This window comes from Pongo pygmaeus, chromosome 8 (assembly GCF_028885625.2).
Source record: "Pongo pygmaeus isolate AG05252 chromosome 8, NHGRI_mPonPyg2-v2.0_pri, whole genome shotgun sequence".
NCBI classification, from domain to species: Eukaryota; Metazoa; Chordata; class Mammalia; order Primates; family Hominidae; genus Pongo; species Pongo pygmaeus.
The window spans coordinates 124593893-124610248 of record NC_072381.2 but is presented as its reverse complement, the minus strand read 5'-3'; the positions used below and the strand labels follow the sequence as shown (position 1 = coordinate 124610248).

The following is a 16356-nucleotide window of genomic DNA, read 5'->3' as shown; positions in this document are numbered from 1 at the left end:
ATTGTTAAAATGTTGCAAATCTCACAAGAAACAGTTTTTGAGGAGAAACCATTTTCAAGTGGATACAAGAACAGTGAGTTTCTTTGGCATCTTTAAATATACCTTCTTCCTGATGTCTTCCCAGCTCAGAAAAAATGAAAACTCTTAAAATGGTTTTGCCTGTCTTCACCCCCATTTTAGATCACCTGCCTGTGGAGGTTTCTTTCTATTCTTTCTGTAGATCTGCCGCACTTATGCAACTTAATTGTTTTTTTAAATAAAATGACTGCTTTAAAATAGCCCCACATTAAGAATTTCAAGAAGGAACATGGGACTCGGTATGTATCTATATCATGTATTTAATTTCAATCAGGAAAGTCAGTTGCTCAATTTAGGCAAATTTCCCAACAAGATATGAAAAAGGGGGTGGGGGAGGATATGGTAGCTTAACCCTCTCCACCCCCGCCACCATCCATGATTGTCCCTGACCTGAATTTCCTCTTAGGTGAGTCAGTCCCAACTCCCAACCCCTGCCTTCACCCCTCCTCCATGGTGCAGCCCCCTCCCCTTCCTCAGTCTCTTCCTCACTCTCCGCACCCCCTCCCCTATTTTCTCCTTCTCCTACCCATTTCCCCCTCTCATCTCTCTTTCTCCCTCTCCTCCACACTGTCTCTCTCCCCAACTCCCTGCCTCCCTCTGCTTCTTTTAATTTTCCCTAATTTTTCATGTCAGAAGTCATGGGGTTATCACACTCACTAAATGCACAGAACCCTCCAGAGAAGCTCTGTCCCGATGAGCTTTCTCCAATGACGGGAATGTTCTATATGCATGGCCCAATACAGTCGCCACTAGCCACACATGGCTACTGAGCACCAGAAATGTGGTTTGCATGCTTCAGGAACATAATTCCTAACTTTAATTAATTTAAGTATAAATAACAACATACAGCTAGTGGCTACTACGTTGAACAGAGCCCCTGAAGAGGAACAGGTGCCTTTAATCTTTTCGGTCATTCCCTGTGACAGGCTATGTCAAAGGACATACCCAGGCCAATCCCAACAGAAAGCCAGAAAGGAATGCAGCCTCCACCGTCTTCACTCCAGAACTGCAGCCCGTCTACCTGCCCAGGCCTCTGCCCTGAACAACTGCTCTGCCTGGAAGGCGCCATGGCATACCAGTTTTCCTCTTGGATCTTGTCATTCCTCAACCAAACGGTCTTCTTGCCATTGTTTTTAATGGCTTCCATTTCTAGGAACAGACCTTCATAAAAACACAGTGTTGGCCGGGCGTGGTGGCTCACACCTGTAGTCCCAACATTTTGGGAGGCCAAGGTGGATGGATTGCCTGAGCCCAGGAGTTTAGAGACCAGCCTGGGCAACACGGCGAAACCTCATCTCTACAAAAAAACACAAAAATTAGCCAGGCATGTTGGCACGAGCCTGTAGTCCCAGCTACTCAGGAGGGTGAGGTGGGAGGATCACTTGAGCCCAGGAGGTCGAGGTTGCAATGAGCTGAGATCGCACCACTGCACTCCAGCCTGGGTGACAGCAAGACCCTGTCTCAAAAAACAAAACAAAACAAAAACCCCTCAGTGCCCCAGAAAATTAGCAGTTGTCTTCCAGATTCAGGTCTATCCCTCAAGTATAACCTTTTAATTATGCTTAAATCACATACTGGTCCCTCAGGCCATTGTCCAAATTCTAGGCACAGCAGAGTCAATGCAGTCTACACAGCTAAGGAGGTCACACCCCAGTCAGCCTCAGCTCTTCGGGGAAAAAAAAAAATCCAGTTCTGTTCACACCTAGTTGATCAGTTAAAAAACATCAAAAGAGACTGAGTGCAGTGGTTCATGCCTGTAATCCCAGCACTTTGAGACGCCAAGGCAGGCAGATCACCTGAGGCCAGGAGTTTGAGACCAGCCTGGCCAACATGGTGAAACCCCGCCTCGAAATTTTGTAAAAATACAAAAATTAGCCAGGCTTGATGGTGGGCGCCTGTAATCCCAGCTACTCAGGAGGCTGAGGCAGGAGAATCGCTTGAACCTGGGAGGCAGAGGTTGCAGTGAGCCCAGACTGCGCCACTGCAGTCTAGCCTGGGCAACAGAGCAGACTCTGTCTCAAAGCAAAACAAAAAACAAACAAAAAAACATGTAAAAAGAAAACGGCAGTGCCCAATTGCATCTTTTCACTCATTTCACATTGTATTACCTGAGGCTGACACCCGAATGTCACCTCTGCACTGGGTCCTTCAACAACCAAATGCTGAATAAATAAATTTTACTCTTGTAAGATTTTCAGAAGCCTATTCAAGAACGGTTTCCTCAAAATGAGAAATGGGAGTGGGGGAAGGGTCCAGTCAGGAAGTAAGGACTTTCTCTTTTAAAAGTAGCACAGTTTTCACAAAATGAAATGCTTCCTCCAGTTCTTGGATGGTAATAAAAGGAATGACATTATCTCTGCCCCGCAAAAATACATCTTTTCAATATTTACAGTATTTTTAAATAAAAATTTTCACTGAAATATAACAGGATATGTTTTAAAGTAGAAATCAACCCTATTATTTAAGGCCATAATACATTTTAATTTTTTATTTTTATTTTTTGAGACGAAGTCTTACTCTGTCACCCAGTCAGGAGTACGGTGGTGCAATACTAGCTCACTGCAATCTCCACCTCCCGGGTTCAAGTGATTCTCCTGCCTCAGCTTTCCGAGTAGCTGGGATTACATGCGGGCACCACCACACCCCGCTAATTTTTGTATTTTTAGTAGAGACAGGATTTCACCATGTTGGCCAGGCTGATCTCGATCTCCTGACCTCAGGTGATCCGCCTGCCTCGGCCTCCCAAAGTGCTGGGATTACAGGCATGAGCCACCATGCCCGGCCCATTTTAGTCCTTTAAAATCATGCCTTCATCCCCTTGTCTTCAATATTCTCTTCTATTCCATTCATTTATTTATTTATTTTTAGAGACAGGGTCTCATGTGTTGCCCAGGCTGGAGGGCAGTGGCTATGCACAGATGCTATCCCACTGCTGATCAGCATGGGAGTTTTTACCCGTTCTGTTTCCCACCAAGCCAGTTCACCCCTCCTTAGGCAACTTGGTGGTCCCCACTCCCAAAAGGTCACCATATTGATGCCGAGCTTCCTGCAGATACCCAACAGGCATAGTTCGCTCCAGACCAGTACTCCTGGGCTCAAATGATCTTCCTCAGCCTCCAGGGTAGCTGGGACCACAGGCTGTGCCACCCCACTCGGCTCCACCATTCTATTTTGATGTGAGAAATGGGTGCTGAGGGTTGTATGACTGAGGAAATTCCTAATTCTCTTCTCAATGTGTCAACCTGTTGGTAGTCACTTTCTGTTTTCTCAAGTTTCACCTCTGAGTTGCATGACCTATGACAATAATGCCTTTTGGTAACCAGAAGACATTTTTATTTCAAAAACGTCTAGATATTATAATGCTTTATCTTGCACTCCAAACATACTGGCAACAAAGATTAACTTTGAGTATTGCCCACAGTCCTGGATAGTTTTATTTAAAACATCCCAGATATGGATTGAATAGCCCTTGGTAAAGGTGAATTTGGTTAAACATTGAGCCCACTCCTGAAATTCACTTGGGCATTCTGGAAGTCTTCAGCCCAGATCCAAAGGGTATCATTTAGCAAGCCACTATAAGAGTTATAGCTTCTGAAGACATAATTTAAACAAGGATTAGTTTGGGCACTGGAAGAGTCAAGCGCTTTGGAGTTTAGAATCTGACAAGCAGCAGCTAAGCTACTGAAAGATGAGAGCCTTGTGGGCATTTATCTGATGGTTTTTCAAACAGGCAGCCAGATTAACGACAATCATCGTTTGAAATCTTTAAGAAAGCAAAAGGCCTTCTGAAAACATTGCTTTTGGTTTCTCTACCTCCAAGTTGTCAGTACTGAAAAGGAAACTTTAAAAAAAAAAATGAAAGGCAGTTTCATTTAACAGCATTGTGTTTAACAGGCCAGGCTGCTTTTACACACACCGAGCTGCCTTCACCAGGATGAAAGCTGTCGCTTGGTAAGATTAACATTAAAACTGAAGGAGAAGCTTCAGGGTGGAGTACGTATGCCTCCACGTATGCCTTCACATAGCCATAAGAGGGCTTTGAGCTTCAGAGATGTTCCAATGTTCTAATAACCTAATTCACCATGTTTCGGTTTTATCACCATGAATTAGGGGTGCAAGGGAAAGAGGTCCACGGCTTTCAGCCGTGCTGTGGAATGTTAAGTCTGTCCACGCCATAGCCTGCCCCATGCAGAGCTGGATGCTGGCTCACTCATTCTTCCTGTCCTCTCTAACCTCTCTCAGGCCCCGGAGTGCTAATCTTGATGACCAGGAAGACCCAGCCAAGTCACAGAGTTACCTGAAAAAACGGTTCCTATGTATTCTAATTTTTGGCAATTGTGACAAATGGTAAAGTTGTTCTAGTCTTAAATTCTCAATTCCTGTGCTTGCTAGGGCCTCAGGAAAATGTGATCAATATTCCTTCAGATATCTTTATTGATCAGATATGGCTACTGCTGGCCTGTGAAGAAAGGAAAAGCGGGGCCTTGCAAAATTTTTTCTCACCACTGTTCACTCAGAAGAAAGGCAACAGATCTAGAAGATGAGAAAAACACAAAAACTTTTACTGCAACAATAAAACCAAAAAGAAACACATAAAAGGCACTCAGCAAACTCTCCTTCTCATTATTATTTCAACATTAGGTCGCCTGCCAATTTTCTGAGATTCTGAAATGTAAATAAATAGATAGATAGAGTTAGTCTGGGCCTCTTTTTCATGAAATGCTTAATCACTTAGCTCATTCCCATAAATTGCCATGAATTCAGTCTCAACTTCTTTCTTTTTTTCCTTAACCGCTTTTTAGGAGAGCAATCTAAAGTTCCTAAGAGTGATTGAGTTGATGTTTTCTCATGAGACCCAGGACAAATAAACAGGCCCCAAAGTACATTTCCGTGGTTTAAAATCTTGAACCCATACCTCTACGTTTTCTTATTTTAAAATAATTGTCACAGTTGTGAAGCTTGCTTGCTATATTTTCTAATTACTAACAATCCATCATTTTACTCTAATCCACTTACAGGCTTTCTATTTTATTGCTACATTAATGCTTTCCACTTTATATTATGTCTTATTACGGTAAGACTTTGAAGATACAGTGAATTTAGGAGCCATCTGTCTTTAAGAATGCACAATAATAAGAAAAGATAGGCCCCGGTGTTACCTACCAACATGGACAACTACAAATTATTTTGCAGCATTTTCAAAGTGTGCCTGTCTTTCTTCAAGGTCTGTTTCTCTATTGTTTGGGACAAATGTGACTTTTACTTGAAAGCCAAATTTTAAATTACTGACGGTGTATTTTGTTAAGTGAACTAAATTAAATTTCACATTTGCCAATTATATTTCTCATCTGTAACCACTGACAAGAATCTTTAAGAAGTGTTTTTAAACCTTTTAAACAACTCAGATTTTTTTAATGTACTGTTTTATATTAGATATTTCAATAAACTGACTGAAACTTTCATTTCTGAATATTTAGATAATATGGTTATTTGGAGAATTATTAAGTTTAGTAAAATAAATTCAAGTATATGAGAACTGAGGAGAGAAACATAAATTGCTTTAATTTCTAAAAGCGTCCACACTAATTAGGATATACAGGCTCAAGTCTCTAATAAAGGCCCAGCCAAAAGAAACTGGAAGCACTTAAAATCATGGCTTTCCTCTAGGCATAAGAGAGAAAGAGGGGGAGAGATGCAAATTTTAAATGAGGTTTCCATTAAATGATTAATTTTTCTTGTTCACGTGTCAGTCTCTCCCTGCTTCCGCAGGCCCTCTCCATTTCCAAGGCATCATCAAGAGCTATTTTCTCACCATGAGATGACGACCAAACTCTCACAGCAAAATTGAAAAAGCCTTTAAAAGGAAAAAAAAAGTGAAAGGCACATTCTTGAGCACTTTCAATCACTGTAATTCTGCCCCAATGGGAGTCGGTCACTCCACACAAGCTTCCAGCCTGCAGCTCTCTTCTCCAAGGCTCTGGGAAAAAAACCCAATTTGTTGGCCTAACGAACAACAATATCAGACAGTAAATTCACGTTGGTGAAAAAATACTGGGGAGAACAATTTGGAGGGAGCGGGTGGAATTGACATCACTTTGCCCACTCTAAGCAAAGCATTATAAAAGAAGCAACCAAATGTTCAGGGAAGAAAAAAAGCATCTATCAGGCAAACAAATATCTACAGCAGCAAATGTCGGGGGCAGATTCCCTGGGCAACAGGAGGAACCAGCGAAACTTGCAAGGCTCCAGTACCATCAGACCCAGTGATTTCCCAAGAAATAATTTCAGAATGGAGGGAGAGTGAAAACTTTCCCAGCCCCCGAATCCTGAGATACACAACCGTGTCCCACCACTAGGTGGCTAGCTGCAAAGGCTGCAAGAGAGGCGGGGGAGGTGGAGGGCTGTTTTCTCTGCTTCCTCCCTTTCAGGACCATTGCCCAACCCAGAGGAGAGCCTACCAGCACCCACCTTGATCCCGTCCACTAAAAATGTCAGGTTAGGAAAAAAAAAAACCACACACACACACACACACACACACACACACAGCTCAGGCCTTAGAACCTGAAGTCACCAAGTAACAAGCCTCTCCTAAAAATTTATTCCCACCTAAGCTAAGCAATGGGAGGCAGACTAACCTGTATATTTTAAACTCTGCTGGGGTTTTCAAAGCACTGCCTCCCTTCGGGGCTTCTGAAATAAACCTTCTTGCCCACTGGCTGCTTTAGAGTGACAAGTGACGACGAAAGTAAGACACGAATGCCGGGTTGAGTTGCTGAAACGCTGCCCACGGAAGGCTATGCATCACCTACCCCCACAGTGTGTAGGGAGCCACAAGGTGATGGAACGGGCTGAATAAACACGAATCGTTTTATTGCTGGCCAGAAATTCTTCCCTTCATTCATCAAAGTGGGTGAATGAAAATATTAAGTAGGTAAGACATTTTCATGGACTGCTCACCGAGTATCCTTCTAAAGTCAAGCCCTTACTCAGTCTACCTTCTACCTTAGTATCAAATAAAGCGTTCTCCCGTGAAAGGGAAAAACCTCTTGCCCTTTTATGAAAAAGGTCGCATACTAGAGCTCAAATCTTGACCAGAAAAAAAAAGAAAAAGATGCTACATAAATTCCAGGTATTCCTAAATATATATGTTTACATGTACACAACACAATCATTTTAGGAAGCATCTAAGTTTCTGCCTCCCCCCCTTTTTTCTGTTTTTCATCAAAAGGAAGAGTCAAAATACGCGTTCTTAGGGTTTGACTCAGGATCTTACACACTCCATTTAGACAATATTTCCTGCCAGCTAAATGCAGGAAATCTAATGATTTGCATAGAAAACGTATCTAAAGCACCAGCACACTTACCTTTCTTTTCTTAACTGAGCCAAAATCTAACAATTTCAGTTATCACACTCCCAGAAAAGAAAAACCTGAAATACTGAATTATTTTCTAGGTGATCTGTACAGCCATCCTTTGATAATTCTATGAAAAGGCTAATTCCTCAACATCTGACTTTGCCTTTAAAAGGCTTCCTTCCACACGACGGGATTTCCCTAAGAAACATCCCAGCGGATGGTTTCCAGCAATAGTCTATATCAACTCAGCCTGCGCAGGCAAAGACTTGGCTTCTGCTCATTCCACCCCCGCCCCCCGAACACACACACCAGTTCACACAGAACCATCCCGGGCCGACTTGAAACGCTATTTTATGTGCATGTTTGCTCGTCGCTCCCCGAATGAATGCTTTTCCAACTGACCTTTCAACAGCTGCCGAGATGGCACGCTCTGCAGGGCGAGCGCTGGAAACTAGGAGATATGTTAGCATCCAAATCCCTGCAACCTTCTCAGCCCAAGTCCAGATTCTCTGAGTCCCAGGGCAGGAACCCTGAAGGGTCTGCAGAGCGGCTCTCCGAAGTGTCCTGCTCGCGACCCACTCGCCGGCAGCGGGTATCCTGCACGGGCGCAGCCCCAGCCCGCACGCCGCCCGACACCCGCACCCTGGCCCGCGGCGGACGCGCCGGGCACGTACCGGCCCTGCCTCTTACCTTCCCTGGCTTTCAGCAAGACCGTGTTGGCCACGATGTTTTCCAGCTCCATTGACAGTCGGCGGTCAGCAAGGGAGCCGGCCGGCGGGGCTGTCAGCGCCTGGGGTGCTGCCGCTGCTGCTGCCGCTGCTCGGGCTGCCGCCGCTGCTGCCGGAGCCGGGGGAGCCAGCAGCCCGCCTTGCCTACCGCATTATTCCTGCTCTCAGCCAAAGAGTTTCCCCCTCTGCAAAGACGAGCCGCCGCCGCCGCCGCCGCCGCCGCTTCTTCCTCCCTCTGTGTCCCCCCTCCCCCCCTCCCTCAACACGCTCCCCCCCACCCCCCACCCTCCGCGGGTCTCTGTCACTCCATTCTCCTCCCCTCCGGCTCCCTCGGATGCTTTAATGCCTCGGATGCTTCTGCCTCCCCTCCGTCCCTCCCGGGGGTGTGGTACTAGCAGGCTCGGGCGGCCGCACTGCGCAAGCGCCGGCCCAGGCGCGCCTCCTGCCTCGGTGCTCGCGGCGCGGGGCCTGCTGGGACCTGGAGTTCTCCCGGCCGCGCGGCGCCGGGGCTGAGCTGGGCTGGCGCGCGGCTGTCGGAGCGAGGACCCGCCCCGGGACGGCACCGAAAGCGAAGGCGGGCACCGCCAGGCCGACAGGCGACTCAAAGGCGGCCCAGCCAAGCCGAAGTCCCCAGCACCCCCGCGCAGGCTCCCGCTTGCCCCCTTCCCGCTCCGCCGCCAGCCCGGAAAGCGGAGTGCACAGGCCCCGGTGGCGGCGCGCGGAGCGCTGCGGCCCGGCAGGAGCCAGTGCGGGTCCCGAGCCGTGCTCGAAGTGGGAGGGCCGCCAGCTCGGCCGCGCGCCACAGCCCGCTTCCTCCGGTCCGCACCAGGCCCGCGAGGGTCTGAGTCCCGGGTCAGTGACGCGCGCCCAGGGTCCCCGCACGCGGCGGCGGCCGGCCCGGCCTGGCCCCTGCCCAGCGTCTCCCACGCGGCGCCTCGGGCCGCCGACAAAGATGCACTTTGTTTCCTCGGAGGGCGCGAAGGGCTCTGCGGGGTCGGCGGCGACCCGGCGCTGGCTGCCCGCGCTGCTCTCGGCGCGACCCTAGCGCCCCCCGGCGGCCGCGGTGCGCGGCGCGGGGTCTACGCGGACGGCGCCTGGGGCTCGGGGTCCAGCGTGGGAAGCTGCTCGTTCTGTGAATAAACTGCCTTCCAGCACACCCGGCCAGCAAATCCACGAGCCTCCCTGCAGCCAAACCCAGCCAGATTAAGTAATAAAAACGCAGACGGAGTCGCCGGAGTCTCCGCCGTGGGGAGCGTTAATGAGTAACAGCCAGGCCAGCGCCGAGCCGGCGTGGGATTAACGTTTTTAAATTCCGGTCTTATTTATTTTGGGGCTCTTAGCTCCTTCCAGTGTTATGCTGAGAACATCAGACTCCAGGTCTGTGCTCAGCCCCGTTTCCTTGCTCCCTCCGCTCCGAAGGCCCCACTCCTGGAAATGGGCTGTCTTCGGTCACCCGGGATCTGCCACGAGTGTCCTACGGCTGGGGGCGGGGCAGGCAGGTCCCAAAGAACAATGAGGCCTTTGCCTCCTCTGCATCCTGCGGGCCGGATATCCGTTCAGAAGCCGACTCTGGGCCTTCTCTGTCCAGAAGGAGGAAACCCTCTGTCCCCAGGGCTGCCAGGAAGTCGCAGGGAGGTGCCGAGAGAAACAGAGAACAGTTATTATGCATTGGAGAATATAAAGAAATCAATAAACCTTCCAGGTCTTGGAAACTGGTCTGGTCACTGATTTTAACAACCCAAGATTGTCTTCTTTCCTGGGGGAGCATACCCCCCACCACCACTTCCTGGTGTCTAGACTTGAGTCAGTGAGTCTCCCTGGGCCTCATTTATCTTGTCTGCAAAATGGGGACAATAACAGTTTACCTGTCAGAAGGTGGAGGGTTCAGCGGGTAACTTTTCAGGCACCTACCACTGCAGGAATTACTGTTCTGAGCAATCCAGGCTTGGTCTTTGCTACATATTCACATGCCTAGAGCCCTAACCTTTAATGAAAGGATCTCTCTCAGACAGCGAGACCCCTAAAGCTGGCAGCTCCTAGAGCCCTCCACCAACCACACTGGTCACTTGCTGGCAGCATAGGGCCTGATGAAGCCCGAAGTTTGTTTATTCGGCCAACATTAAAAAAAGAAGAAGAAAATTTGTGAATGCCTTTAGATGGCTTATGCACCATAACAATTTTCTCGGGCCTGGCGCGGTGGCTCACGCCTGTAATCCCAGCACTTTGGGAGGCTGAGGCGGCAGGATCACGAGGTCAGGAGATCGAGACCATCCTGGCTAACACGGTGAAACCCTGTCTCTACTAAAAATACAAAAAAAATTAGCCGGGCGTGGTGTTGGGCGCCTGTAGTCCCAGCTATTAGGGAGGCTGAGGCAGGAGAACGGCGTGAACCCGGAAGGCGGAGGTTGCAGTGAGCCGAGATCGCGCCACTGCACTCCAGCCTGGGCGACAGAGCAAGACTCTGACCCAAAAAAAAAAAAAAAAAAACAATTTTCTCAAAGGTTGTTTTTTGTTTTTTTGTTTTTTTGTTTTGTTTTGTTTTGAGACAGTTACTCAGTCACCCAGGCTGGAGTGCAGTGGCCCAATCTCGGCTCACTGCAACTTTGGCCTCCCAGGTTCAAGCGATTTTTGTACTTCAGCCTCCCAAGTAGCTGGGATTACAGGTGTGTGCCACCATGACTGGCTAATTTCTGTATTTTGAGTAGAGACGGGGTTTCGCCATAATGGCCAGGCTGGTCTTGAACTTCTGGACTCAAGTGATCCAACCCGCTTCTGCCTCCCAAAGTGCTGGGATTACAGGCATAAGCCACCGTGCCTGGCTCAAAGTTTCATGAGCATACAAATCACGGGGGATCTTGTTAAAATGCAGATTGCATATGGATAGATCTGGGGTGGTTTCTGAGATTTTGCTCTTTCTAACAAACTCCAGGGCTCTGTCGATCCTCGTGGTCAGTAGACCACGCTCTGAGTTGAAAAGGTCTCTAGTTTACCATAACTCCCTATTGTCTTATACCCAGCCCAAGTCGCTAGTGATTTTATCTATCTGGCCTGTATAGACATTTAAGTTTTCCATCCTGGGAACCCCTGCCTCTCCCTCTCATTTTACAGATGTGAAACAGACCCAAAGTAAGTGAGCTGGCATGGTCACTCAGCAAGTTAGTGTTAGACTATTTTTTTGTCCACTACAAGCTGTTGCATCCTGCCTACACAAATAAATGGTTGTACATCAGGTTTTTGTGCCTCTATGAGGAGATTCACACATTCCAATGCAAGAATGGAATAATAATGGCTAGCATTTACTCAACACCAACTGTGGGCCAGGCCCTTGTGGTCTTTTAAATGGATTATCTCCTTGAACACAACATCCAGATGAGGTAGGGAACACAGGCCTATTTTATAGATAAAGTACCAGGTTAAGAAAGGTTTTATAGGCTGGGCACGGTGGCTCACGCCTATAATCCCAACACTTTGGGAGGCCAAGGCAGGCAGATCACCTGAGGTCAGGAGTTCGAGACCAGCCTAACTAACATGGTGAAACCCCGTCTCTACTAAAAATACAAAAATTAGCTGGGTGTAGTGGCAGGTGCCTTGTAATCCCAGCTACTCGGGAGGCTGAGGCAGGAGAATGACTTGAACCCGGGAGCCAGAGGTTGCAGTGAGCCAAGATCGTGCCATTGCACTCCAGCCTGGGCAACAGAGTGAGACTTTTTTTTTCCCTCAAAAAAAAAAGAAAGGTTTTATAATTTGTCCAGGGTCACATAACTAATAATCCTGGGAAGACCTAGGATTTGAACCCATCAGCCTGACTCAGAGTTGGTGCCCTTAATTTCTGGCTTGCACAAGCTAGCCAGCACAGCTTGGTTGTAACTGTTCTGTGTGGCTGCCAGGATGAACTTATATTATAAGAAGGCAAAGCACGCAGTTGACTAAATCATTAAGACTTCAAGGGGTTTTCCATTTTCATCTATAATTCCACCATTATGGCTTTATTCCTTTCAATTAACTGCACTAACAACTCGTGGTCTTCTTGAAAAATGGGTTTGATTCAAGGAAGAGTAGGCTATTAAATATCAATAGCTAAGTAGTGAATCATTGACAGCCAGCTGAGAGCAAGAAGGGAAATCCAAATGGAGGAGTAGGGGTGAGGATGGAGGGATGGGAATACGTCAAAGACAGCCAGCTTCAGACTCCACTCAGGAGCAGCTGAGCCAAAAATGCAAAAGAAGTCAGATGTGGTGGCTCATGCCTGCAATTCCAGCACTTTTAGAGGCTAAAGCAAGGGTGCGGGGGTGGCAGGGTGGAGATCGCTTGAGCCCAGGAGTTCGAGACCAACCTAGGCAACATAGCGAGACCCTGTCTCTATGAAATAAACCTAAAAATTAGCCAGGTATGGTGGCACTGAGCTATGATCGCCCCACTGCACTCCAGCTTGGGTGACAGAGTAAGACTGTCTCTAAAAAATAAAAAAGCAAAAGAAACAGGGAACCTTCAAATTCTTCTGTCAGCGCCTGTATCTGCCATGAATAAAGCTGCTGGGTCAGAGTTCTTGTAAATAGAAGTCTACTATGCTGGAAAGCCACAAACCTATCGGCCTTCTAAAATATGGATTCCTTTTGCCTGAATAATCAAATTGGCTTTCTGAATAGTCCAGGAACTGGAGTTTCCATCCCTTTCCTTGACTCAAAGCTTTCTAATCCTCAGGAAGCAGCTGCAGATAGAGCTTCCATTCTCTCATTTATTCTCTTCTCCTTCAGAGTTTACCTTTATGTGTCCAGCCCTGCAGGGAGTTCAAGGCAGTTTCCCAGGGAGCTCACCACTGGGAAGGAAAACACACCGGATGCAAACAACCTCCATACAATGGAATAAGGGCCATTGTGGAGACACACACAAAGGACTTTGCAAACAGGGGAAGAAGTGATTTCAGGCACCAAGAGAGGAGAAATGTGAGCTGAAAGCAAATCTGGAGGCTTGAGGTTTCCAGTTAACATGTCCTCCCCTCTGAATTCCCTTCATCAATGGACCTCAGTGGTTATCAATTGGACATTAAAAGTTTTACTATGGGCGGGGCACAGTGGCTCACGCCTGTAATCCCAGCACTTTGGGAGGCCAAAGTGCTCCCAAAGTAGCTGGGATTACAGGTGCACACCACCACACCTGGCTAATTTTTGTATTTTTAGTAGAGGTGGGGTTTCACCATGTTGACCAGGCTGGTCTTGAACTCCTGACCTCAAGTGATCCACCCACCTTGGCCTCCCAAAATGCTGGGATTATAGGTGTGAGCCACCATGCCCAGCCAATATTTTTCTTTAAAGTCAGCTCACTTTGAAAACTTTAATTTATCCTAACCAATAATATTTGTGAAATGTGAGGAGTAGTAGAAGTCTCATGCTCGAGCAAACCAATCTCCAAGCAACACGTGGTGTCTTTGCAGCCTTTGGTTTGCAGATGAACTGGCCAATATTAATGAATCGACTGGTTTTGCCAGGTGATTGTTACCTGTACACATCTAACCACCTAGCTTGGTCACGAGATTTTGTGGGATCATTTGTCTTGCATCAGTTCTCAACTGCAAGTTCAGAAAAGAAGATTCTTGCTGAAATGCACACACCTGCTGATTGTCTCAGCCACATGTGGTTGCCAAACTCCCGTCACTACAGCAATTTAACACAGTCTTCTTTAATGAAAAGGAAAGTCCTCCTTCCCTGGTGCCATGTTCAGTTAGGAGGGTTCCCACAGTAGATGTGTTACAAAGTTTAATGAGACAGCTTTTCAGTCCATGCACCTTTGTCCGGTACCCATCCCATTACTACACCCAGAACCTCATCCAATCCTCCAAGGCAGGTACTTTCGAAAGACATTGTTGCCTCCATTGTATACAGAGGAAACTGAGCCTCAGAGAATTAGAAGTTCTGCTGCCTAAGGCCAACTGATTAAGTGGATGGTGAGGCTAGTTATTTAGGTGTCTACTTTCCCTACTCAAAGGCCTAAAATATGTCTTTTTCATCTTTTGATTCTCTTTTCTATCGAACCTAGTACATGCCTGACACAGGGAGCATTTGGCCATATTTATTGACTTATACCACATATGGCATGACTCAGCCCCACCTGGGCCTCCCGGCTGCTAACTTATGCCATACTAGGTAACTATCAAAATTCCCACATCTCTGCCAGGTCAGATTTTAAAAGGGAAAAAATTAGGGGAGATTGGTCTCCTATCAGAGGTCAGCGTGTTACAGAAAGTCAAGGGCAGACTGTCAGTCCCTGGAACTTCCAGCTCTCTGATGGTACCTCTGCCCTTGAACCTAGCATCTCCTATAATCAACCCAGTAGTTAAATTGGTCCCAGAATTTTAAAGGAAACTAGGCAAACCAACTTCGATTCCATTTTCAGACTGAGTAAAACACAAGATGTTTAACCCAAAAATGGCACACAGAAAGTTGAGCATTTTTTTGTTTGGTTCAGTGATGAAACAGTCAATAGATTTAGATGGAGGAAAAATGTTCAAATTGGCAAGGAAATTACACAGTAAAAATATAAAAATTAATTCTGTACTTTCAGAGTAGGTGAAGGAAAAATAACCTCTTCTCCAGTAATTTTTACTTATTTTTATATATATTTTTTGAGATGGAGTTTTGCTCTTGTTGCCCAGACTAAAGTGCAATGGCGCCACCTTGGTTCACTGCCTCCTGGGTTCAAGTGATTCTCCTGCCTTAGCCTCCCGAGTAGCTGGGATTACAGGTGCCTGCCACCACGCCCAGCTAATTTTTTGTAGTTTTGGTAGAGATGGGATTTCACCATGTTGGACAGGCTAGTATTGAACTCCCGACCTCAGGTGATCCACACACCTCAGCCTCCCAAAGTGCTGGGATTACAGGCATGAGCCACCGTGCCTTGCCCCTTTTCCAGTAATTTACTTAAAAGCCAATGATTTCCTGTTAATATAGGTAAGGAAAGAATCCAGACCATCACTTGTGGTCTCTTTATGACCAGCATCTATCAGGTGATGACATGCCTGAAGCTAGTCAATTGTTTTGCATGGTAGCCTATATTGGACATATAGATACGATCTTATCAATGGTAGAACTCCTTCTTAAGAGAGGAGGAGGAGGCAGGCTGAATTAAATGCAACATTAGGAGCCCTTATAACCAGATGACTCATAGGTGAAGTGGGCTCACAGGGTTTCAATCCTCCTGCTGCGATAGCATAAACTTTCTTTTATTTATTTTTTTTTTTTTTTGAGATGGAGTCTCACTCTTGTCACCCAGGCTGGAGTGCAGTGGCACGATCTCGGCTCACTGCAACCTTCGCCTCCCAGGTTCAAGTGATTCTCCTGCCTCAGCCTCCTGAGTAGCTGGGATTACAGGCGCCCTCCACCACACCCAGCTAATTTTTTGCATTTTTAGTAGAGATGGGGTTACATCATGTTAGCCAGGCTGGTCTTGAACTCCTGAACTTAGGTGATCCACCCACCTCGGCCTCCCAAAGTGCAGGGATTACAAACGTGAGCCACTGCACCCAGCCACATAAACTTTCTGTTGCTCCCAAAACTCTGAGTCCAGTTATTTTTGAAGCCTTGGAATAAAGCGGTTACTGACCTAAGATAGGCCATTATATGCACGTGAATATTTCATTGCCCCGATAAAAGGAGGATATATTTTGTCCCTCATTGAAATCTCAGCTAGCCAGTTATATGTTAAATGTAATGCATTGCACAGAATGATTTTTTTTTACAATTACATAAAATAGAATATAATATCTAATTTGCCCAGTTGGTTTGGAGCAGCTCAAGTCCTCCTGTAGTGGCATCTCAGAGCAAAACTGTGAGTTGATGTGCTGTAGAAATGAGCTTGTGCAGGAGCAGTTAGATACAGTTGGAGCACTCACTCCAAGCAGCTGTCATAGTCTCCTCCATGGAGAGAGGATGCCACCTAGCATGAACTCTGGAGAGCTGCATCCGGCCCCCAAATGGCAAAAGCAAGCTGCAAGCTCCGCAAACTTCGTGTGCTCCAGGATACCAATCAGTCCCCTCCAGTCCAGACTGAATGTGACCTCTGTTTGGGGGGAGGTGGGAGGCAGGTCAGCCTGGGGGAGACACTGGTTAATGTGTGTCCCAGTCCTTTAGGGCTGCTACAACAAAGCATCTTAGACTGGGTAACTTATAAACAATAGAAATGGATTGCCTGTAGTTCTGGAG

The 16356-nt window shown here is 46.9% G+C and overlaps 1 protein-coding gene across 6 annotated transcripts in view; it reads right to left on the bottom strand.

Moving 5' to 3' along the window:
• The window catches only part of GRK5 (G protein-coupled receptor kinase 5), a 254503-nt gene extending 246083 nt beyond the window's left edge, over nucleotides 1-8420 (bottom strand). For 5 of the 6 annotated variants that reach the window (XM_054435335.2, XM_063670320.1, XM_054435332.2 and 2 more), the window contains exon 1: nucleotides 8124-8409. In XM_054435335.2, coding sequence (XP_054291310.1) covers nucleotides 8124-8175 — 52 coding nt within the window. In that variant the 5' untranslated portion in view covers nucleotides 8176-8409. Of the gene's footprint in view, nucleotides 1-8123 lie in introns of all 6 variants that reach the window. The other variant, XM_054435334.2, reaches the window with a different exon arrangement.
• Between the last annotated feature and the right edge of the window lie 7936 nt (nucleotides 8421-16356).